This window comes from Lampetra planeri, chromosome 82, assembly GCF_965212315.1.
Source record: "Lampetra planeri chromosome 82, kcLamPlan1.2.h2, whole genome shotgun sequence".
In the NCBI taxonomy this organism is placed as follows: Eukaryota; Metazoa; Chordata; class Hyperoartia; order Petromyzontiformes; family Petromyzontidae; genus Lampetra; species Lampetra planeri.
This window is the reverse complement of record NC_136186.1, coordinates 4,292,352-4,310,797: the sequence shown is the minus strand read 5'-3', so window position 1 is coordinate 4,310,797 and position 18,446 is coordinate 4,292,352. Positions and strand designations below refer to the sequence as shown.

At 48.2% G+C, this 18,446-nt stretch overlaps 1 protein-coding gene across 1 annotated transcript in view; it reads right to left on the bottom strand.

Annotated features, from left to right (window-relative positions):
* LOC144738393 (uncharacterized) overlaps positions 1-18,446 on the bottom strand; it is a 44,276-nt gene that overhangs the window by 13,681 nt on the left and 12,149 nt on the right. Inside the window, 5 exon segments of the mRNA XM_078621428.1 lie at positions 3,136-3,308; positions 3,873-3,979; positions 4,100-4,927; positions 16,635-16,774; positions 17,821-18,445. Of these exon segments, the coding sequence (XP_078477554.1) occupies positions 3,136-3,308; positions 3,873-3,979; positions 4,100-4,927; positions 16,635-16,774; positions 17,821-18,445 (1,873 nt within the window).

The window sequence follows — 18,446 nt, the reverse complement described above, 5'->3', positions numbered from 1 at the left end:
AGTCGGTTCTTTATGTCAAACAGACGCCAGGTGGTCGTGTGGTGAGGGGGCGGTGCGCGTCATACGTATTAGTCGCTCCTCTGTCGCCGTGGTGAATTTGGTTCGGATGTCCGTTGACACGCTGTCGTAATTCGGAACCCGGTCGGTAGGTGGCGCCCACAGCTCGCTCGCAGCGTCGTCGCCAAACCGCGATTCTCGCGGCAGCAGGGAAACCGCCGACTCGGCAGAGGTTGGCTGTCGCGGCCGAGTTGAGCTGTCAAGCGGGTCTTGCCCGCCTGCAGAGGAGATGGGGAGCCGCTTGAGTCGAGCCCCGAGAGCCGTCTGAACTCGGCTGAGTCCCAGAAGCTGAAGAGTCGAGCCGACCCGTTAGTCGCAGCTCGCCCTTGAGTCGACCCGCTCGGTCGAGCTGAAGATGAGTCGAGCCGACCCGCTCGGTCGAGCTCGCTCCGGAGCCGACCCACTGGTCGAACTCGTGATGAGTTGACTCCTGGTCGAACTGGTTTCCAATGCTCAGGGTCCTTTCTTTTATGCCGAAAAATCCCTTTGGGTCCTGCCCACAAGGCGGGGTTTTCTTTTGATTTACTGTGTCAGGATCTGTCCGTGTGTAGGTGTGTTCATGTGTGTGTCCGTACGTCCGTGTGCTTGTGTGCATCACCCACGGCATTTTCCGTTGTCATACTCCCTCCATAAAATCCATGAGCAAACAATCAGATGTTACAAATTGCCTCGAAGTCGTCTCTCTGTCTGGCCTCCTTCATGAACCAAAACACAGACGTTACAAATCGTCTCATAGGCACCTCTGTTCGTGTTGCACGACCTGGAGGGAGGGGCACACTCCCTCCGATCCTCACAGCACACAAAGACATGGTTAAAAAGTTTTAAATTAACATTTGTCCCTTACCATTTCCCAGTTATGATTCTGTATGTAACCTCAGGTGTGTCGTTTCCCATCGTGGTGCTTGACTCAAGTGGAGGTGCCTCCCCGAGCACATACACACTCCCATCCCGTGCTGCGGGGATACAAAGACGGCCGGGATCTCCCTTTCTCTCCGACCCTGGGTTTAACATCGCTCTTTATTATGTACTTTATTTCGACCTGGTGGTGATTTATCCCGCTATCCTGGCTTTTCATAAGTTTTACTTTTGTCTTTCATGCATAGGCTTATTATTATTAATTTATTTCCGATATCTTAGGTTAAGGGGTAAGTTTCTTGATCCTAGGAATTCGTATTCCTTGGTGTCTGCATGGTTATATAAGCGGAATATAGTTGACGGTGAATAGCGTTAACATTGATGTTATGTACGATATTATGTATTGTGATGTCTTTAACTTAACTTGTTGGTCAGGCTTCACTGACATGAAGTTGCATTTCATAGCCTCGCAGGTTTTTGCCTCACTCTGTCTCTGCTCGCCGTTGTTGTTGCTGTCCAGCTGACGCCGTTAACTCAAGGCCTCATTAATTTCCGTCACTCCTTGTAGGTGAGGGCGGTTGTACCTTGGAGTCAGTTCTGGTTTTTGTCTGCTTGCTTTTTCTGATGTCCCCTGACCCCGGGAGTTGTCATTCCTACTTTATGGCCTGTCGAAGCCCGACTCGCTGTTGCTGGCTGTGTGTTGTTCCCGGCTTTTCGCTTACGTTTGCAGTTCGCCGTGCTCTTAATTTCCTTCCCTCTTCAACCTTATATCGACTATTCGCTCCTGTCTGGGTGCGATTCAATTTTGACTTAGGAAGGTTCTGATTGTCATATGCTTTGGGTCGAGTTGTATTTTAAAGTATGGAAATAACATTTCATATTGACTTAATGATGGTGATGGTTCAGTAGGCGTAACTTGTGGCCTGGTTTAATTGGAGTGGGTGTGAATATCAATAACTTTAGCCTACCCTGTTGTTAAATTCTGATTTTAACGTTGCTTTAATAGCAATACAGAATAATTGAGCTTTTCGACTTAACTAGGCGAACACGAACTTTTGGTGACCTCCGCAGCCTTGTTATTCAGCTGAGTCTGCATCCTTGATATACAACGCTCTTATTCGTCTCACTGTGGTCATCCAACCTTCTGCTCTGGGAGTGTTATTCTTAATTTCAGGTCAAAGGCCCCCTCACGGTTCAGCCGGGCAGGGTTGTTAATCAGCTCCCTCCCCTGTGCACACAGCGTTGCTGACCCACTTCATTTGACCACTCACCCTGGATTTAATAATTTAATTCCTTAAAACCATGCAGGATGGTTGGCTTTTTGCCTTAATTATGTCTGGCTGACTCTCCCACTGTCTCTGCCGCCTGCACGGGTGACATATGCCCGTTCATCAGGCCCCCTCCTTCCTTGAAGCAAGGTTGCAAATTCTGTCATCCTAGCCCTCCTCCAGTCCATTACTTAACAACACCTGGTTTTTGCAGCCTGCTGCTTTTTGGGGTGTTTTCATTCATTATATATCAAGTAAAAAGATAATATATAAAAATATCAAGTTTGGAAGAAGGCTTAGGATACAACATTCCGCCCTTTTAAAAATGGCCAGTGGTCAAATGGCCACGGGTTATTTTTAAAAAAAAATGTATACCCTTCTTCCATCATGAACCATCGATTGTCCTCAAGTTTTGCTGCTATTTCCTTACAACGCGCGCGTACGTGTCACAACTTAACATGGTTATATGTGACAAGAGAGAGGAGGAAAAAAAAAATTCTAAAGGAAGGTAACACGATAAGGGAGGGAGAAATTATTCTATTGACTACGTGTTATAGGAGATATCGTTAAAAAGATAGTTTCTACGGTTATTCTTGGGTGGCATCATCAGGCCTTGGCTCCCTTCTAGCTTGGCCAGGTACGTTAGCAGGAGCGTGAGCAGGAGGGCTGCCATTCCCTGGAAAACATGTTACACATTATCGTAGTGTGATATGCCCATTAGTTTAGTTCCCCCCCCCCTTTTCCACCTTTATTCCTCATCTTGCTCCACCAGCACAGGGTACGGTTTGATTTGGTTGATGTGCACCCACTTGTATTGCTGCTCTCTTCCTGTCTTTGTGATTTTTAGCTGATATACTACCGGGGACATTTTGTCAACAACCTCGTGTGGTCCTGTCCAGGAAGGTAGGAATTTCCTGCACTTCTGTTTTCTTTTCTCGTAATTGAGGTACCACACCTGGTCTCCTAGCTGGTATTCTGCGTGGCTGGCTTTTTGGTCATAGTATGCTTTGCTCCCCTGAGCCTCTACTTGCAACTGGTCCCTGACCATAGCGAAGGTGCTCTGTAGGTGACTACTGAGTCCCGTCAGGTATTCAGTTGGCGTCATTGCCGTCGGGGTCTCGTCCTCCGCTGGGACATATAACAGGTGTACTGGGAGGGTCATTAGCCTCCCTGTCATGATCTCGAAGGGTGTCCTGCCTGTAGCTCGGTTGGGTGTGGCTCGCATGGCCATCAAGACTAGGGGTAGTTTCGTATCCCAGTCGCGGCCCGTGGTAGACACATATTTCTTTAGGATGCTCACGATGGTCCTGTTGGCTCTTTCCACCTGTCCTGAGGATTGTGGATGGTATGCGACATGTAATTGTCTTTTTACTCCCAACATCTTCCACACTTCTGTGATAACCTCGGCTGTGAAGTGGCTTCCTTTGTCTGAATCGATCGTTGACGGTAGACCCCATCTACTGAATATTTGGTTGATCAGTAGGACAGCGGTCGTTTCCGCGGTGTTGTTGGGTGCTGGCAAACACTCTGTCCATTTAGAGAATGCACAGGTCACAGTTAACATGTACTTGTTCCCTTTGGTTGATCGGTTGACAGGTCCTATCCAGTCGATTTGTAGGTTGGACCAAGGGTAATCTGTTCCCCTCCTCTGTAGGGGTGCCCTATGCTGTGAAGTCGTTGGCTGGTACTTACAACACACGAGACAGTTGGACACATGTTTGTGTATGTCTTCCCCCATTTTTGGCCAGTAGGCCACCTGTCGCAGCATCTGTCCCGTATTCACCTCGCATCGGTGGCCGCTGCACGGTTCATTGTGGGCGTGTTGTAACATTATTTCCCGATATTGAGAGGGGACTACCCATCTAGGTCGACCGTCTTTTTCGTTTGTATATACCAGTAGCCTTTTCCGCATTGAGAACCTTTTGATTTGGCTATGCATGATCTCGAGCTCTTTGTTGTCATTCAAGTTGTCAGTAGTGATCGGTTTTCCTGCTGGATCTTGGATATGATCGGCGAGGGTCTTTAGTGTTTCATCCTCTTGTTGCATTCTGATCAGGTCTTCGGAAGGCTGGGCACTGTTCAATTGGGCTCTGGTTCCAGCTTCTGCCGGGTTCTTCCCACTTCTTGTGACCAGTCTTATCACGGCGATGTCTTGGTTCGTCGACTCTGGTTGTCCGTCTCTGTCGGTTTGGTCTTCTAGCTTCCACGGGGTGCCTTCCAGGCTTCCCACCTTTGCTATGGCATCTGCTTGGTCGTTCCCAGTTTTCTCTTGACCAGGTATCTTGGAGTGCCCTTTGACTTTCTTCCAAAATATCTTCATATCCTTGTTCTGAACCATCTTATCTATGGCCTCGAATAGTTCTCGATGGTGAATTGGTTTATTCCTATGGTTCTTCATCCCGTTTTTTTTCCATATGGGTAGGTGGTGCAGGAAGCTGTGCTGTACGTAATTGGAATCAGTGCACACCACCATGGTCCGTATTTGGTTATCGGATGCCATTTGGACAGCGATGTGTACCCCGACCAACTCTGCATACTGGTTTGACTTTGGTCCCAGCTGAAATCCCTCTTGAATCCCTGTGAGTGGGCCAGTTTCCCAAATGACTCCTGACCCAGCGTGAAGCTTGTTCTCCTTCATCTTGGAGCATCCATCGATGTATACCACTGGTAGGTCGGCACATGTCTCCTTCCTGAAGGGCAGGTACCTGTTGTCCTCCGGAGGTATCTTTTCGTCCTCTGCTTCTACGCTGTCAAAGGTACAATCATGTAAATCGGCAAGACCTTGGGCCATTGGACTTTTCTTGTTTTTTGCGTATTTCACTGTGATTGGTAGGCCTTGGAGTGTCAGTGCCCAGCTGGCTATTCGGCTGCTGGTGACGCGGCCCTCTCGAATCTTCTTACTGTTGAGGTATGCCAAGGATTCATGATTCGTTTCCAGGATGATCTTCTCTCCGTTCAACAAGTTCCGAAAATGTTGTATGGCCCAGATGTTTCCAAATATCGCCTTCTCACACTCGGAGAACTTCATCTCCACTCCCCGGAGGGCTTTGCTGGCATAGGCAATAACTCGTTTCTCTGCTTCCTGTCTCTGGTACAGTACCGAGCTGATACTATGATCTGAGTATGCGGTCTCCAGGTAGTATTCTTTCCCTTTCTCTGGGTATGCTAGGCAGGATGCCTCTGTGATCTGTCGTTTTAATTTTTTTTCTGCGGCTTCCTGTTCCTGTCCCCACTCCCATGGTTCGTCTTTTTGCAGTAGTTTGACTAAGGGTCGAACGATTCCTGCGTAGTCGTCCACGAACTGTCGAAGGTAGTTGCAAATTCCTAAGAAGCTCCGAAGGGTCGTGACTGTGGTGGGCGATTTGAGTGCGAGGAGGGCTCCAAGTCTTTTGGTTTGGGGTAACAGTCCCTCAGTGCCGACCTGGAGCCCGAGGTAGTCCACCCTCTTGCGTGCCCACTGTCCTTTTTGTATTGAAATCTTTGCGCCTGCTTCCTTTAACTGATCGAGGGTATGCTGGAGGCTCTCGCGGTGTTCTTCCCATGAGGAGTCCTTGACCAGTATATCGTCGACATAGACGATGGTACCTCGCTCTTTTGCGTCGTCCATTGCCTTGTGTAGGAATATGTTAAAGTCCGCAGGTGAATTTGAGTATCCAAATGGACATCGGTTCCAAGTATACTGTATTCCATTGAATGTAAATGCCAACTTGTATTGATCCGCTTCTTTCACAGGCATGGTCCAGAAGCCATTTGATAGATCCATGGTGGTGAGAATTTTTGCGCCTTTTATTTGGTTGAGATTCTGGTCGATCTCTGCCATTGGCCATCGAGATAGGGGAACCGTTTTGTTGAGTTGCCTATAGTCGATGGTGAGTCGCCACTTGCCTGTGGGTTTCAATACAGGCCAAATCGGTGAGTTGTAGGTTGAGTTGCATTCTCGAATTATATTCTTCTTGAGTAGGTTCTCCAAGGTTTCTTGGATGGATTCGTAGGCAGCCAGTGGAATCTTGTATTGTTTCACATATACCGCTGGCGCTCCTTCCAGTGTGGGAATAGATACCACGTGTAGGTCGGTTTTGCCGCAATCATAGGGGTCTTCTGAGAACAGGGAGTGGTATTTGTGGAGCAGTTGGCGAAGCTCATTTCGTTGAGTGTCGTTCTCGAGGGCGTCTGCTGCTTCAATTTGTTGTTCGATTTGTTCTTCTATTAGGGAGACTCCTTGTCCTGGGTCTAAGGCCTTTGTGGTTTCGGGCGGCTCGGTTGAAAGTTCCTTTTGCGTTACTATCGGTTGAGTTGCCTTGGCTTCATCCGAGGGTAATACGCTCTTGCCCTCGTGTTCTCCTTCATCAGTTTGCAGTTCGTCGGTTTGGCCTCCAGGGGGCGGTATATACTCCATGAGGGGACGGTCATTTAGTGATACTGACTCTAAGTCGGCTTCCTTTCGGTCTTCTCTCAGTCTGTTAGTCATTAGCTGAGTGATTCGAATTCCTGCTGGGTCTTCGTCTTCGTTCCTGATTGTCGTTGATAGGACGTTGAGCTCTTGTGTTATCACTTGGATTCCCGTGGAGTCTTCCACAACGTCTTCATCTTCTGAGTCCCTTTGTTGCTCCGGCATTGATTGTGCCCAAATTTGTTGGGATTCAAGGTTCATAATGGGTTTCAGGCGATTCATTAGTTCTATCCCAATGATCAACTCTTTTCCGGGGCTCCGTACGACGTATAGGGGATGGTTCATGTTGATTTTGTTGAACGTCAACTTCGTCATAACTTTGCCCAATGGTCGCATGTGGGTCCCTTCACATCCTGAGTAGGTAAGGTTACTTGGCATCATCTGTAGTGTTTCATTCTTCCTCTGGAGGGCAGTCTGGAGTTCGTCAAATAATTCTCTGGATATCATGGATATTTCTGCTCCAGTATCCCAAAGGCCCTGGCTGGTCAGGGTGTCTTGTAGTATTACCTCCACGTGGACTCGTCCGACTGGTCCTACGGGAATCAATTCCCCCAGATGGTACCCTTTTACCTCTGGTACCACTTCGGTGATTGCTTCGGGGCTTCTTGTCTTCCCTACGTTCACTTGGGCTACCTTTGCTCTGGGTGTGTCCTCCTCCTGTGTGGGTATAGTTGGTATTCTTCCCTTCGCTATTTGCATGGGAGTCTTCATACTCCCTAGGAGCTCTTTTTCCATCCTGATGTGGTGAGCATATCGATTCCTGTTAGCTAACGGTGGTCTATGCTCTATGGTTAGCGGAGGCGGCAGTAGGGAACGATATGGTGACTGGTTTGGTGGGCGTCGGCCTCCGCGGGGTAGGTATGGCCCGTCACTCGCTCTTCCTCCTCCATAATTCCAGCCTCCGCCCTCTCCTGCATTCCATGGTGGTGGCGGCTGTGGGTGCCAGGTTCCCCTGGACTCGTCCCTCCCCCCACGTGGAACGTTGTTCAGCGTGTTGTAGACGGGTGTTGATTCTATTGGGTTAGGCGCCCTCTCCTGGGGGAATTCATGTCCACCCCGTGTGGCGCTAATATTATTCCTTGGAGATTCGCTTCCCTCCAGATCGAGGCATTCTTTATCTCTGGTGACGATGTGGGTTTTGGCTATGCTAGTGGTTTTCCGTCCGTTCACCCAGGCCGTGTGGGCCTTGCTTTCAATCTGGCGTAGGGAGGCAGTCTCGGGGTCCAACATCATTCCTACTATTCTCACTATTTCAGGTCTCAATGATTGAAAGAACATCACTTTTAAAACTGTCTTATCTCCCTGGGCATTGTCCCCGTCCCCTGCGTAATATGCTTTCTTAAGGCGTAGGAGATAATCTCGTGGGTCTTCGTCTACACGCTGGGTCATCAACTTTGCCGCGTTCAATCCTTCGGATAGTGTGGAGTATTCCCCAAATCTCTTAACTACTGCTCGGCTCAATTGTTTAAAGTCACTCTTCACCCTATTTGGCAGGGAGGCTACCCATGGTCTGGCGGGTTCATGTAGGCTCCTTGATAATAAACATGCCTTTTCTGCTGATTTACCCAGACCCCGGATCTTAGCCTCCTGTTCTACCGTAGCTATGTAAGTGTGTATGTCCCTGTTCTTGTTATGTGGATCGAAGTAGGGAATTCTCACGAGTGCTTTGTCCATTAGTTTTAGTGTCTTACTGTTAAAAGTGTGTTGTTCGTCATCAGTGGTGTCGGTTCCTGAGGAGTGCTCACTTGAGCTACCCTTGTCTCCACTATCCCTGTTGTCATGTTTCCCGTGTCTGTGTCTCTTGTTTTCCTTATGTGGGTCTTGTGATTCGTGTTTGTGGGTTGGTGTGCGTGATCTCCTTGAGCGGTGTCTATGTGGTGAGTGTTTTTGTCTTTGACCTTCATGCTGCCTACTACATGTGTAGTGCCTGCTAGGTGAGGTGTTGTATTTACGTTTGTCTCGTGCTTCATGGTTATCGGGATTCCTGTCTCTGTCATCTGTGGTGCGGGTGGTTTTGCGTGGGTGATTTTTACGGGTCATGCGTCCCTCTGGTGAGCTTTCTCTGTTACCCCTGTCGTGTTGATAATGTTTACGTGAGGTGCGTCTCTCTGGTGAGCGGTGTCTGTCATCTGCATCGTGTCTGTCATGTTTGCGTGAGGTGTGTCTCTCTGGTGAGCTGTGTCTGTCATCTGCATCATGTCGGTCATGTTCGTGTGAGGTGTGTCTGTCATGTTTGCGTGAGGTGCGTCTCTCTGGTGAGCTGTGTCTGTTATGTTTGCGTGAGGTGCGTCTCTCTGGTGAGCGGTGTCTGTCATCTGCATCGTGTCTGTCATGTTTGCGTGAGGTGTGTCTCTCTGGTGAGCTGTCTCTGTCATCTGCATCATGTCGGTCATGTTTGTGTGAAGTGTGTCTCTCTGGTGAGCTGTGTCTGCCATGTTCGCGTGAGGTGTGTCTCTCTGGTGAGCTGTGTCTGTCATCTGCATCATGTCGGTCATGTTTGTGTGAAGTGTGTCTCTCTGGTGAGCTGTGTCTGTCATGTTTACGTGAGGTGCGTCTCTCTGGTGAGCTGTGTCTGTCATGTTTGCGTGAGGTGTGTCTCTCTGGTGAGCTGTGTCTGTCATCTGCATCATGTCGGTCATGTTTGTGTGAAGTGTGTCTCTCTGGTGAGCTGTGTCTGTCATGTTTACGTGAGGTGCGTCTGTCATGTTTGCGTGAGGTGTGTCTCTCTGGTGAGCTGTGTCTGTTATCCGTGTCGTGTTGGTCGTGTTTGTGCGAGGTGCGTTTCTCTGGTGAGCTGTCTCTGTCACCTGCATCATGTCGGTCATACTTGCGTAGCGTGCGTCTGCCTGGTGTGCTGTTTAGGTCATGTTTCCCGTCTTGCACCAGCTCCGCCCTTCTCCGCCCTATCATTACAGTGTATCCTGATGACTTAGGGTTAATTATTTGTCTCTCTCTAACGTTGGTGTGGTCGGCCTCATGTTTTCCCGTTTGTATTATTATTTCCTCTTCTCTCTCCTCGATTTGCGAGGGTGTTACTTCATCAAAATTGCTTTGCACAGTAGCCATACTCATTGTGGGATCTGGCCCTGGGCTACGTCCACGTGGCTCGGAGTGTGGTAAATTGTTACTCCCGTATGTGTTCTGTGTATCAGCGTCTGGGTGTTTCACTGGTGCATTTAGTGCGGATTCTTTCTCTCTCACGAGGGTGTGCAGATTCTCTACCTGCTCCATTAAGGACAGTTTCTCTTGTCTTTCCCTTTCAAATTTTTCCTCATTCCATAATCTTTCTCTGTCTGTCTGTGCGAGGAGGTACGAGTCTACCCTCGCTATTTCTGCAATTTTTACGTCACGTTTGGCTTTGCCACATTTCATCACGTCCTTAAGTAGTTTCCTTCTATGGGCTTTAACATCTTCTGTATGGCACCCCTCCCATATATCTCTCTGCTCTGTCTGCTGGCTAGCAGTCCGTCCAGTGCGTTTTAACACAAATTCCCGATATTGTTTTTCCATAGATTCCATCTCCTCCTCCGAGGTCCACTCTGTATCAGTGTTATGCGTTGGTGTGTCAACCTCAGAACGTTGTGGATCCTGCGCCATCTCTATTACGTAGTGTGGTTAACAGACTTAAGAGTGTATCTTAATTCTAACATCTCATGTGCGGCGTGAGTTACTCTAGAATTCCCCTTCAGCGCACCTATACACAATTGTATCACAGGATGCGTCAGTTCAACTCGAGCAAATAATTTCAGCCCAGCTGTCTTTGTTATACTCTGCTACTCTGGTATTTCCCTTCAGAGCGCGTTTTTTGTTTTACGCCCGTTTACAATCACAAAGCAACGTTAGTTCACAACTCTTTGATTAACACAACAGTGGTTCGTTCCTGAATTCATGCATAAACTGTCTGCGAGAAATCCCGGGCGACGCCCCCATTATGTTGTATATGTTGGGTGTGAAAATTTTGATGTGTTGTATGCGTGCGTGGGTGAAATTATTATGTTGTATATGTGGGTTATGAATATTCAGTGAAAATAATAATAATCAATCGAAATTTGGCCAAAGGTGTAATTATCCGGAAATACTTTAATCCATGTAATTACGCACATTTAATTATGCCAATTCGAGAGGTAATTGTAGTAATTATGCGAGTGGGTGTAATTATGATAATGCAAGTCGTTATGATAACCAGACTCCGCCTCGGTGACGAGGGTGGGTTATCGATCGGAATAAGGCAATTAATCGTATGCAGTTATGCAGGTGTGGTGTAAGTATACAAGATTAACTTAGATTAACTCGGCCTCGTTGTCTAGGTTCGTCTCATTCTCGCTTATTTAGGTCCCCGGTTCGCCCCGTTATCGCTTTAACATTTACTGAGTATGTGTTAGTGTGTTTATTAAGGTCACCAAGTTCAGATCTCAACGCAGAAGCAGATCTTATGCATAGTTCAGGAAAGAATCACACAACCACTTCTGTATTTATCAATTTATTACTAATTCAACCTCAACTATGATATAGTATGCGAACTCTCAATCCCGGAACGTCAACACGGCATCAATACAGTATCATCAATGATTGTCTGATTTCACTTGACAACGGCACATGGATCCCGCGTAACGCGATGGTTGTTAGTGAGAGAGAGTCGTTAAAACATGCAAATACTATGCTAAGAAAACCTTAACGTTAATGAATGATTATACTTGAAAGATTATACGGCGATAAAACACAATCAAAAACAGTTATTATTCTTAAAGGCACCAATCTCAACAGATACATCGGCAGGTTATCTGACAACAGAATGCTCGGAGTAAAGGCCTGCAACGGCGCTCCTTTTCCGAAGATCTGCTGGGAATTTAAGCGATTAAGAGTACAGTCCACTAAATATTAAAGATAATACTCTTATAAATGACGGATGGCCATCACTCGGTCTCGAGTTTTTCTTCACAGCCACGGATGGCTTATGGGTTCGAGTGGGTTTGAGTGGTAAGAGTTGTCTTCAATAGTCAGTGTTCGGAGTCGGTTCTTTATGTCAAACAGACGCCAGGTGGTCGTGTGGTGAGGGGGCGGTGCGCGTCATACGTATTAGTCGCTCCTCTGTCGCCGTGGTGAATTTGGTTCGGATGTCCGTTGACACGCTGTCGTAATTCGGAACCCGGTCGGTAGGTGGCGCCCACAGCTCGCTCGCAGCGTCGTCGCCAAACCGCGATTCTCGCGGCAGCAGGGAAACCGCCGACTCGGCAGAGGTTGGCTGTCGCGGCCGAGTTGAGCTGTCAAGCGGGTCTTGCCCGCCTGCAGAGGAGATGGGGAGCCGCTTGAGTCGAGCCCCGAGAGCCGTCTGAACTCGGCTGAGTCCCAGAAGCTGAAGAGTCGAGCCGACCCGTTAGTCGCAGCTCGCCCTTGAGTCGACCCGCTCGGTCGAGCTGAAGATGAGTCGAGCCGACCCGCTCGGTCGAGCTCGCTCCGGAGCCGACCCACTGGTCGAACTCGTGATGAGTTGACTCCTGGTCGAACTGGTTTCCAATGCTCAGGGTCCTTTCTTTTATGCCGAAAAATCCCTTTGGGTCCTGCCCACAAGGCGGGGTTTTCTTTTGATTTACTGTGTCAGGATCTGTCCGTGTGTAGGTGTGTTCATGTGTGTGTCCGTACGTCCGTGTGCTTGTGTGCATCACCCACGGCATTTTCCGTTGTCATACTCCCTCCATAAAATCCATGAGCAAACAATCAGATGTTACAAATTGCCTCGAAGTCGTCTCTCTGTCTGGCCTCCTTCATGAACCAAAACACAGACGTTACAAATCGTCTCATAGGCACCTCTGTTCGTGTTGCACGACCTGGAGGGAGGGGCACACTCCCTCCGATCCTCACAGCACACAAAGACATGGTTAAAAAGTTTTAAATTAACATTTGTCCCTTACCATTTCCCAGTTATGATTCTGTATGTAACCTCAGGTGTGTCGTTTCCCATCGTGGTGCTTGACTCAAGTGGAGGTGCCTCCCCGAGCACATACACACTCCCATCCCGTGCTGCGGGGATACAAAGACGGCCGGGATCTCCCTTTCTCTCCGACCCTGGGTTTAACATCGCTCTTTATTATGTACTTTATTTCGACCTGGTGGTGATTTATCCCGCTATCCTGGCTTTTCATAAGTTTTACTTTTGTCTTTCATGCATAGGCTTATTATTATTAATTTATTTCCGATATCTTAGGTTAAGGGGTAAGTTTCTTGATCCTAGGAATTCGTATTCCTTGGTGTCTGCATGGTTATATAAGCGGAATATAGTTGACGGTGAATAGCGTTAACATTGATGTTATGTACGATATTATGTATTGTGATGTCTTTAACTTAACTTGTTGGTCAGGCTTCACTGACATGAAGTTGCATTTCATAGCCTCGCAGGTTTTTGCCTCACTCTGTCTCTGCTCGCCGTTGTTGTTGCTGTCCAGCTGACGCCGTTAACTCAAGGCCTCATTAATTTCCGTCACTCCTTGTAGGTGAGGGCGGTTGTACCTTGGAGTCAGTTCTGGTTTTTGTCTGCTTGCTTTTTCTGATGTCCCCTGACCCCGGGAGTTGTCATTCCTACTTTATGGCCTGTCGAAGCCCGACTCGCTGTTGCTGGCTGTGTGTTGTTCCCGGCTTTTCGCTTACGTTTGCAGTTCGCCGTGCTCTTAATTTCCTTCCCTCTTCAACCTTATATCGACTATTCGCTCCTGTCTGGGTGCGATTCAATTTTGACTTAGGAAGGTTCTGATTGTCATATGCTTTGGGTCGAGTTGTATTTTAAAGTATGGAAATAACATTTCATATTGACTTAATGATGGTGATGGTTCAGTAGGCGTAACTTGTGGCCTGGTTTAATTGGAGTGGGTGTGAATATCAATAACTTTAGCCTACCCTGTTGTTAAATTCTGATTTTAACGTTGCTTTAATAGCAATACAGAATAATTGAGCTTTTCGACTTAACTAGGCGAACACGAACTTTTGGTGACCTCCGCAGCCTTGTTATTCAGCTGAGTCTGCATCCTTGATATACAACGCTCTTATTCGTCTCACTGTGGTCATCCAACCTTCTGCTCTGGGAGTGTTATTCTTAATTTCAGGTCAAAGGCCCCCTCACGGTTCAGCCGGGCAGGGTTGTTAATCAGCTCCCTCCCCTGTGCACACAGCGTTGCTGACCCACTTCATTTGACCACTCACCCTGGATTTAATAATTTAATTCCTTAAAACCATGCAGGATGGTTGGCTTTTTGCCTTAATTATGTCTGGCTGACTCTCCCACTGTCTCTGCCGCCTGCACGGGTGACATATGCCCGTTCATCAGGCCCCCTCCTTCCTTGAAGCAAGGTTGCAAATTCTGTCATCCTAGCCCTCCTCCAGTCCATTACTTAACAACACCTGGTTTTTGCAGCCTGCTGCTTTTTGGGGTGTTTTCATTCATTATATATCAAGTAAAAAGATAATATATAAAAATATCAAGTTTGGAAGAAGGCTTAGGATACAACACCCCCCCCGTGAAAAAATTACTAATCGTGATAAAACAAAGATTCTCGCTGATTATGTTTTAGTGTAATTCTATCAGGTCTCAGAATTCAGATCTCGCCGAAGGGAACAGTTCTTATAATTAAGATCATTATGCATTAACTTAGGAAGGAACCACTCAGACCCTTCTTTGTTCAGCAACTTTAATTCATAAACAAAAACATAACACTCTAATATGCGAACTCTTATGCTTGTGTAATGCGAGCAAGGATTGAGGGGGGCGGAGTCTGGGTCACATGAGGAGAGGGAGGAGTTAGGGTCACGTGGGGGAGAGGATTTAGGGAGAGAACTGGAAGGGGAACGGGGAGTTGAGACGGAGTGAAACAGGAGGAGGCCACGCTGGGCAGTACGGGGAGAGTGGCGCGGTCGCCACGCGGTGGGAGACGTCGGCACCGTCAGCCATCGGTGTCAGGACGCAGAGGGCTAGCGAGCGGTGGAAGGCTAGCTGCAGAGCGGAGCAGCAGTGAAGCTGCAGACGGAGCAGCGGTGTGGCTGCAGGGCGGAGCAGCAGTGAGGCTGCAGAACGAGCAGCAGAGTGGCTGTGGAGTGATCGTTGGGAGAAACGCGGGCCTGAGCGAGGACGCCGTGTGAACGAGATTCTACGAACCCAAAAAAAGGACAACGGAGATCGACATTGAGAAAGAGTCCTTTATTACACTTGGAATTGTCAACACAGTACTCCTGGAGATGTGCTCCTCATTGATCCGTACATTTAACCCTCAATGATTATGTTGTTAAACTGGTTAACAGAGGAATCGGTTCATTTCTCAAAGTAACGCGAGCATATACGGCGATAGGAAAAAGTCCTTAAAATAAATGTGACGATATTCATACGAACGGCAATAAAGAAACATGTCCCGAAGGCAAAAGTAGACCTCAATGAATTCATTGGTAGATTATGTAATTAACTAAATGTCTCGGAACAATGGTGTGCGGCAGTGTGCCTGCTTCAGCAAATGCTTATCAATTGGCTAAGGCGTAAATAAATTCGCGGGCAAGATTCTGTGATGAAAAGAAAGATTTCAACACAATAGTCTCCCTGTGAGTGTGGATTCGTAACATAGGTTTCTAAACGTTAAGTTTCGTCAATGAATTCATCGGTACAGTTAAAAATTAACAAAAAGAACGACTAAAATACCTCTCAACGACCGTATCCATGTGACTCAATGGGCAGCAATGTTCTTCATTATCAGCTAATAGTTGACGCACTCTCATCATTCTTCTTATTGTAATAAAGGACTTTCACTGTGTCTGTCTCCGTTGTCCTTTATTTGGGTTCTTACAACTTTGCCCCACACGGCCCTCGCTCAGAGCCTTCTCCGTCTCCCGCTTGGCAGCTTGGCAGCTGCCGTCGCTCACGTAGCCTTTTCTCCTCGCTCCCGATGCAGCTCCGCTGCTGGCTCTCCTCTCAGCCTCTCCGCCTTTATGCAGTCTCTCAGCTGCTCTCTCTGCAGCTCCACCGCTGCTCTCTGGTTCCCCCGTGCCCAGACACCGCTGGCCAACGGTGCCGAGTCCCGTCCTGTGGCGATCGCGCCACTCTCCACCCTTTGCCCTGCGTGGCCTCCTCCCGTCTTTATTCTTACACTCTCCCCCCGTCTCTTCCGGTTCCCACCCTTAAGAGCTTTCCCTTCTCCCCCACGTGACCTAACCCCTCCCCCCGTTACGTCATATCCGCGAGGCCGTTTACGCCCGCATTACATTATTATTAGTCCCGGTATGTGCGGTATGTGTGTGTTTGGTGGTTTTGTCTCCTTGATCAATTCTTTGCGTCAAGCAGACGCTGGGTGATACGTGGTGAGTATGTGAGTGTGGGGGAGGGTCATACACACAGCTTCCTCGCTCTCTCTCTCTCGGCGGCAGCTGGAGCTGCTGCCCACTGCTGGATAAAGAGTCGGCACGACGCTCGCCGTCGGCGACGCGAGATGATTCCGTCGTCAAATAGCGCCCGCAGCTCGTCTGCTGGTCGCCGTTCCTCACTCTTGTCTTGGTTCACAGCTGGTGCTGGTCGGTGTGTGTGGGTCGAACCCACGGCGCTCTCGCTGGCGCTCTCCTCTTCCTCACGGGAGGCTGGTCAGGCTCTTTCCCCTGCTGAATGAGCTGAGTCGGCACGATGCTTGTCTTTGAAGGTGCTCGACAGCGCTCGCCGCTCGTCCGCTGGCAGCTGACACCCTTGCTCGGTGGCGCTGCTGCGCTCTTTCTCCGGCTCCGTGCTCTCTGGCGTTGCCTGGTTGTGCGTGCAGCTGGTTCTCTGCGATGCTGGCTTGGTCGATGCTTGGGCTTCCACCCTTTCTCCCGGTTGATTGCTCGTCATTGCTCGACACTCTATCTCTCGGGCTGCAGCTGCTCGTGGGAGCTGGCACTCAGTGTAGAATAACTTTGAGCGATACTTCTTCTGTCAGCGTCGAGCTCGTACTCAGGTGACCCATTACTATTCGGCAAGCCTCTTCATTCTTGGTTGATTGCAGTCCCACCCCAGAGCTTGCTGCTTGCAGTAAGTCAACTCTGCGTTGATTTCGTAGACTCGTGGCTTCTGCTGGTGCAGCTCGTTGACGATGTGCCAGTCACGGGGGCAGGTTCCCCGGAGCCTGCCGATCGCAGCTGCTCGTGGGAGCTGGAACTCACGCTCAAAACTTGTAAATTGTATTTGCACACCTCTTGAACAACTGTGAAAGCTTAATACAACTTTTCGCAATCCTTGACTTTGCAAGCGACTCAAAACATCAGGATGAATGTAGAATAAAACTCTCAGCGATACTCTGTCGGTCCATGTCGAACTCAGCACCGAGCATCACTTCGCCTCTCTTCTCTGCGAGACACAACACCCATTGTTGATCTCGAGGCCATGCCCCGGAGTCTGCCCGTCGCAGTACTCTCTGTCGCTTATAGTCTTCTGTAACTCGCAGTAGTCTCGATGTATGGGTAGTGCCTCTGTTTTTACGTGAAATTCTCTCCCCTCGGATCGCCGTGTGGTTAGTCATAGGACACAACATATGCATTGTCTTTGAAACTGATTGGTCCACACCAGAGACAGCTTTCTTTCGAGCCTAGTATCAAACGGTGTTAATCCAGAGGACGCCAATAGGCGTGCTCTTAAGAGTGTTTGTGATGAGATAATAACAAACTCCGAGTTGCTGAGGCAATTAAGCAAGCACCATATAAATGATAATATTATTATAACATAGTGAATGCTTGGGAGCTTATTGGCTCTCGCTCCTAGATAGAGATCTACCCAACCCACAGGTCCGCAAATACTGACTGCTCTTACTCTGCAGGTTGAACCTAGGAATGGAGTGTTCAACTTCACGTTCTTTTCATTAAAGGCCTGTGACAAATGTGAATCTATTGGAGCTTCATTGTCTCAAGCTTACACATCTACAGGTTCTCCATTTGACTTTGTATTGTCTAAGAAGTCCACCCACACCTCCACTTCCACAAACTGCTGGGAGTTGCCTCGCTCTGCCTCACAATCAGAATTCTCCTCCTGCTTCACGTTGCCTCCATGGATGTGAAGGTCCGGTTTTGGAGTTGAATGTTCATCTTCACATTTTACCTTCACTTCTTCGCTCTTCACTGTCACTTCTTCGCTGGTCACTGTCGCCTCTTCAAATTTCACCTTGATACATTTCATAGTGTCCAAGCTGGAATTTACTTCTGGTTCTTTTTCAGGAGGGATGGGTTCATTGCAGCACTTTGACTTTCACAAGTCGATTTCAGACTACACTCCTTGGTGGTCTTCTGATGCCTGTGTGTTCTCTGGTGTCTATGAAGCTGTGGTGACTGTTCAAACGCCTCCCCGCACAGAGTGCACTTGAAGGGTTTCTCTCCTGTGTGCATTCTCTGGTGTATTTTAAGATAATATAAACTTGAAAATGCCTTCCCACACACACTGCACTTAAAGGCTTTCTCTCCTGTGTGTGTTCTCTGGTGCGTTTTAAGATTGGATGACTGTGAAAATGCCATCTCACACACAGTGCACTTGAAAGGTTTATCTCCTGTGTGTATTCTCTGGTGGATTTTAAGACTAGATGACTGTAAAAATGCCATCTCACACACACTGCACTTGAAGGCTTTATCTCCTGTGTGCATTCTCTGGTGTATTTTAAGATAAGATGAACTTGAAAATGCCTTCCCACACACAGTGCACTTACAAGGTTTCTCTCCTGTGTGTGTGCTCTGGTGCGTTTTAAGATTGGATGACTGTGAAAATGCCATCTCACACACAGTGCACTTGAAGGGTTTATCTCCTGTGTGTATTCTCTAGTGGATTTTAAGACTAGATGACT